We start from the raw sequence: 6,418 nt of genomic DNA on the forward strand, positions 1-6,418 counted from the left end.
GTGTTTGAATATGTCACAAGAACTCTAGATAATGGGTAAAAATCATATTAAAGCATTTTGGAAGAAGCATAATTGAACTTATGATTTCCCAAGTTCTTTTATACAAGTTCATAAAAAACCAAGAAAGTTTATGATATAAGATTACTTTTAATTATTGGTAATTTTAAAAAATAGTGAAATTAATTTAGAGATAAAAAAGAGTAAATTGAAAGGAATAAATAGTTTAGAAAAGTGAGAATCTCATCTTCCAAATTATTTAGCATCGCAACTAATATTTGAGAAAATGGCTGAAAGCTTGGTTTTAGTTTTAGAACTCAGTTTTATGGACTTGTCCGTCTAGTTTGTTTTTTTGTTGTTCCCATTTCCCAACTAGATTTCGTTGATTATCTGTACAAGACGGCCTGTGGATGAAGCCGAGAAAATAAATATATCTTTTTCCACCATACACATAGGATTCTCATGCATTGAACTCTTCCAGTAAGTTTACAGTTATACCCTCTTTATTTTATATAACTTTTTTATTATGATGACTTTAAACACAATGGTAATGGTGATACCGGTTGCCAAACACTATTAAATTAAGATATTCATGCCCCACTAACGAAGAAACCAAAAGGAGTTTCTGCTTCGATTTTATAACTTAGCATTTTGAATGGAAAGATCATACTTGTAATGCACAAACTGTGCAAAGCACTAGTTCGATGTTTCGCGAAAACTCAGCTTTTGGCATCATAACCCCACCGTTTTCCTTCCTTTACACCCATGGCCACATAAATTAAAAACGAGAGCTTGACCTCGCTCGATGCTTTCTTGCCCGTGCTTTTCTTTTCCATGGCTACCTTTTGGTTTCTTTTTTTAAGAAAGAATAATACTAACATTTTAATAACTTTATATTCATATCTTGAAGTCATTAAATGGTATTTTACATTTTGTTAAATTATAAAATTATAATACACACACGACTTTACTCCTTACTAACTACACTAATTTAGTTGCCATTACTTTTTCCTTTATATAGTGGTCAGGGCGTGAGGCTACTTGCTATAACTTTAACAAGGCATTTTCAACATTGTTATTTATCCTTAATTATTACTTATAACTCAAATAAGTGACAAAAATAGGGTTTCATTATTTTTTTTGTTTCTCTTCTTCCACTTATTTGCATGTATAACTTATACTATATATAATATTTATTTTAGGTTAAATTATTTTTTTGGTCCCTCTATTTTTTTTTAATTTGTTCAACTTAGTTCCTCTATTATTAAAATGTTTTACGTATATATGTAATGTGACCCGTATAACACAACAGAAAGTCTTCATAACAGACATATTTCCATGATATTTTTGTAAGAAAGTTTTAAAAGATGTAAGGGGCGAACTTAGCACAAAATGGAGTCGAAATTGCTAAGGTCCGAAAGAATTTAGAAAATGAAGTTGATATGATAGATAAGCATTGAAAGGTCAACTGCAACTTTCTTTGTTAGGTCATCTGTCCCACCCTTATCTGTTCTACTTCTAGGAAAGGGTTCTCTATTTTGGGTCCAGAGGAAAACGAAATGGTTTGTTGAATCGCACTTCTCACGCTTGAAGCTACGAGGGATGGGCTTTCAGTAATAGAGAACACCAAGAAGAGTTTGGGCTTTGCGTAAATTCAAGTCTATGCAAATATTAAATAAACCTCCTCCCTAAATTTATAAATATACCCCCCCCTTTCATTTTTTTCCCCCTAAAATTAAGTCTATAACTACCCTATTATCCAATAAGAATATTTTTTTATATATATACTTCTGTAACAGCAGTGGGCTTTTAAAAATCGGAATGGCGGCCTAGCTAAAACTGGTAGTGGGCTCCTAGCTAGGAGAGGAATAACTCTGCTTTGTTTTTTTTTTTTTTAATTAAAAGGCAGAAAATACAATGCATTGTCTCGAAAAACCTTTTTTTTTTTTAATTTAGGAAAAACATGTGCACTTCGAATTGAACAGAAAAATATTGGGATGGCACGCAAAAGCAGCAGTAATAATTATTGAACAACTCTGGATCCCTGCTTTTACGAGTTAAATACTTTCAACTAGTAGTAGTATTTATTTGGGAAAAACGCACAAAAACTTCTGCCAAATTTATAGTTAAAAAGGTTAATTAGGTAACTATGAACAATATAAATTCGAAAATTTGCCTTTGTTGTTTATTCTCATTACAGTTTTTGCTACTAAACCAACCCTAATAAATTTTCTTGGTGAGATAGTAATTTTGAGTGTTTGGCATATATCAGCCGTCCAATGGAATCAAGGTTGATTATTAAAGAGTTCTTTCGAGTGTGTCGCGTGATGCTATATGATTATGTCCCATCCCATGAGAGTTCGACACGTGGCTTCTTGCTAATATCATCACTCTGCATACACTATGATTGAATGACATGTCCCGCATGTTGTCCAGCTGAATCAGAGTTCTTTTTTCTTGATCAATTTTGAGTTTGATTACTTATAGCCTGTTTGTTAAGAGAGAAATTAGAGGGGGAGAGGTTGGGTTATTTGATAAATTTGAAAGACAGTGAAAATAATTTTTTTTTAAATATGAATTGCAAAATAATGGAAAATAAAAAGCGGTTTGAAAAAAATAAAATCATGATGCAATTTTTATTAGTAAAAGTAGACATTGTGCCGTTTTGATCTATTGGTTGATAGAGGTTGGGGTTACTTTGGGGTCACCGACAGTGATAATCTGATGAAAGGTCAAATAGTTATGACTTTAGAGATAAAGGAAGACAAGGGACCAATGGAGAAAAAGACTCTTGGGGCTACGGGAAGCAAGCATGTGGATTAGTAGGGTACATATCCTAACCAAACTCTTCAATCTCCCCCAGTCCTTAACTTTTCTTCATAACCACTGGTTTTTTTTCACTACAATTTAGCCAACTGATAATAGTACTAATAAATACTTTTTTGATTAATATTTTATTAACATGATTTTTAACTGAAATATTTTTATTAAACGAAATATAAAACTATTTAAATCAATTAAACCATTGAGTGATATTCAAGAAATATTGAAGATTAAACACTTATTTGTCAACTAATTTCAAGATAACAAATAACAATGTTAAAAAAAGCATTTTTTATTCAATATTAAAGAATATTTGTTACTACCATTTGTTGAATTTCTTCACGAGTGATAGTACTTGAAAGAAAAGAAGAAAAAAAAGGTAAAATAGATTTGATGGTATCCCATTGTGCTCACTGCTGACAGTGTTCAGCAATTTTGGAAGTCGAGAAGTAATTAACAAAAAGCAAAATCTAGAGTACAAGTTAAGTTACGTTTTTTTTTTTTTTTTAATTTCTATGCACAGACTTTATCCAATAGAAAAATTTAAGTGAAATGGATCTTAAGAATTAAATAAGATTAGGACATATTTAGACTTATTGAGTGTTTATAAACATATTTATTTATAGATCATCACGCAACAACATCCTCAAATTACCAATAAGTTTGGAAACCCACTTGAGAAACATTTGTAGGTTACACTTCCTTCTTATTACTTACCCACCCACAAATAATTAATAATAATGTGAGCCACATTTGGGGTTTGTCTCTCTTCATGAAACAGAGCACTCTGTTTCTCTTTCTCTCCCATAGTGCCCATCATGCCCCGCCCAGGTCCCAAACCTTACGATTGCGTCAAAAGAGCTTGGCACAGTGAAATACACCAACCCATCAGAGGAACTCTCATTCAAGAAATTTTCAGGTCAACCCTCTCTCCCCAAAACACACACACCCAGAAATAAAATAATTAAATAAAAAAAGCTTCTTCCTTTTGTTTCTCACTTTAATCTTTTTATTTTTTATTGTTGAATAATAATAGGGTTGTCAACGAGATACATGGGTCTTCTACTAAGAAGAACAAAGAGTACCAAGAGAAGCTACCCGTTGTTGTGCTCAGGGCAGAGGAAATTATTTACTCTAAAGCCAATTCCGAGGTAATCTTCCTTCTTCTTCGTTTCTTGCTTGCTTGCTTGTGTACTCAACTATTTTATTTTATGGTTTGCAAAACAAAAAAGGAAAATAAAAATGACTTGAGGGTTATTTTATTTCTTGAGGAGGTGGAAAGAGAAATATCACGAGGATTAAAAAAAACTTTTTTAGTGTTTAATAAATAATAAATTTGTTTTTTTGGGTAGGCTGAATACATGGACCTTACAACACTTTTGGAAAGAACAAATGATGCTATTGATACAATAATTCGACGTGATGAGCATACAGAAACTGGAGAGTATTTGCGCCCTTGCATCGAAGGTAGTATTTTACTTTACTCAACTCTTATTATATCAAGTTGCGCCATTTCTGTTTAGTTTGTTTCATTTAACCAAAGGAGTAGCAACTTAAGAGAAAAAAAATAACAACAAAGGTTGCAACTTTTGTTCATTCATATCAAGAATTAACAAATAAAAAGGAGAAAAACGTTTTCAGTCTTCAGTTTTTACGATCTCCGTGCACCCATTATTTCATGCTAAAAATAGAGCAGGAAAATCTTTTCTTTTCCTGCACCAACGGGTGAAATTGAACTTGGTAGGTAGTACTATAAAAATTAAGTAGTGTAAAAAAATGCTTTCTTTTAACACTTTGTTTGGTATGAATAGAATTAGAAGGAACTTTAAAAGAAAAGTATAGAAAAAGCACTTTTCTTGCTTGGTTTTCTGATTAGAGAGGAAAGAGTGTTTATGTTTTTTGAGTCCTGTCTTAAAATGTCTTTCTCCCAATATGGTAGAAAAAGAGGAAGACTAGCATTTTTAGATTAAATTAAAAGGACTAGTATCATTTATGTAGAGGTGGTAAAATGTGCTGCTCTACACCCCAGTTGGTTCAATGCAGGTTGGGCACTATAGAAGGTTGGGTGGAAAAAAACTTGAATTTAACTTTTTTAAAGCTATTGGCAGGTTTTTGCATACCAAAACCCCATTGAGCCAGGATCGGATTGGCTAAAACGGCCCGAGTTTAATTTGGCCTTAAAATTGAAATCATACGTTTTATAAGAGAAGTTCAGACCGAGCTGTTTAGTTCAACCTATTTTGTATATGTGTATTTATTAGAGTTTTTATATTATTTTATAAATATATGTTTTTCTTTTTTTTATCCAGTCAAATAAACGGATTAAATTTTACTTTTATTTCTTTTCATTTTCTCTTGTCTAAGACATCTCAAAAAATACTAATTTCTTTTCTTCTACCTTCTTCTGGGAATCAAATGTAAGAGAACGAAAATGCCGTTGGTACGATTTTTTCGGACGAAATCATGTAAGAAAACAGTGTACCATGATTTACACATGCATTGTGAAGACGTCGTACGAAAAAAAAAATCGTGTAGTCTAGCAGTGCTCTAAAATATTAAAATAAGTAATCATCGGAAAACGGATAAAAACAAAACATTTTATTTAACGAAAGTATAAATTTTTCCACTTTCCAATATCTAAAAATGCACTAATTGGTGAGAAGTGTTTGATACATATATATGCTATGGTGTTTTTCCTTCTTCGTTTGATATGGTTCAGCTGCTCTAAGTTTGGGTTGCTCCTTAACAAAAGCCACAAGGAGTCAACGCAACAACCAACGATGTTACTTAAGTCGCAGCACTGAAGAGGTTCCAAAACTTTCTTATGGCACGTTGCATAATACCGCAAATACGAAGGATCATAATAACACAAGGTCTCAATGTGTGTCCGAGAATGTACCTTCAGCTAGTAAAAAGCAATGCGTGGAACACCAACCGCCACCAAAATTGTTTTCAGTTTATCCTCTGTACTATGGGAACAACAACAACATCCAACTTGGCAATTCACAACATCATCATGGGTTCAAAGTATCACATGTATCTGTTTCTCACACTGGTGGACCTGCCCTTGTGGGTGGTGATGGTGCTAGGAATCTACTAGCCCATAACTTAAAAAATTCTTCAAATGGGGGATCCCAATCATTCATTATTAATGGGGATTTTGAGAATCCATGCACAAGAAAATGTGATCTATCATTGAGGTTAGGACCCCCTTAATGTACCATCGACCCCTAGTTTTGAAAATGGTCAGATTCAGGAAACTGAAGTTAGAAACAATCTAATTTGTTCGGACCTCTCAGAACGGTAAAAAGTTGGAGCTTCAAGGACAATTATGTGAGAATGCAACCAACAACGGTACAATTAACTGAACGCAGATTTTAGATGTTTTGCTTGAAGCCTAAGATAGTGTGTACTAACTTTGAGAAAACTGTGATCTCTAGTGTGTGATTTGCTATGCTTCTTGGAAAGCCTAGGCATGTGTTACTACTAATGGGTTATGTAAATAACAACTACTATCAGAAGTATAACCGTGGATTAGCATGTGTTTAGTTTTGAGTAAATTATTCACGTTTTGTTAGTGTGTTTGGTTTTGTATAAA

The 6,418-nt window shown here is 32.8% G+C and overlaps 1 protein-coding gene across 2 annotated transcripts; it reads left to right on the forward strand.

Moving 5' to 3' along the window:
* Positions 1–3,479: 3,479 nt before the first annotated feature.
* Positions 3,480–6,418, forward strand: LOC114408958. Of its 2 annotated transcripts, none has more exons than XM_028372193.1 (4): positions 3,480–3,739; positions 3,857–3,971; positions 4,173–4,287; positions 5,573–6,418. In XM_028372193.1, exons 1-4 carry the CDS (start codon positions 3,639–3,641, stop codon positions 6,034–6,036), a joined length of 795 nt encoding a protein of 264 aa, XP_028227994.1. In that variant the 5' UTR covers positions 3,480–3,638; the 3' UTR covers positions 6,037–6,418. The 2 variants fall into 2 exon arrangements, with proteins under 2 accessions (XP_028227994.1, XP_028227993.1); XM_028372192.1 differs by having other exon boundaries at positions 3,481–3,739; positions 5,540–6,418.

This window comes from Glycine soja, chromosome 4 (genome assembly GCF_004193775.1).
Source record: "Glycine soja cultivar W05 chromosome 4, ASM419377v2, whole genome shotgun sequence".
Lineage (NCBI taxonomy): Eukaryota > Viridiplantae > Streptophyta > Magnoliopsida > Fabales > Fabaceae > Glycine > Glycine soja.

Excerpts from the sequence above, each read along its gene's own strand:
- LOC114408958 (XM_028372192.1), top strand. The coding sequence starts at position 3,639 with ATGCCCCGCCCAGGTCCCAAACCTTACGATTGCGTCAAAAGAGCTTGG. Across the intron at positions 3,740-3,856 it reads CTCATTCAAGAAATTTTCAG|GGTTGTCAACGAGATACATG; the intron begins GTCAACCCTCTC and ends GAATAATAATAG. Across the intron at positions 4,288-5,539 it reads TTTGCGCCCTTGCATCGAAG|CTGCTCTAAGTTTGGGTTGC; the intron begins GTAGTATTTTAC and ends GATATGGTTCAG.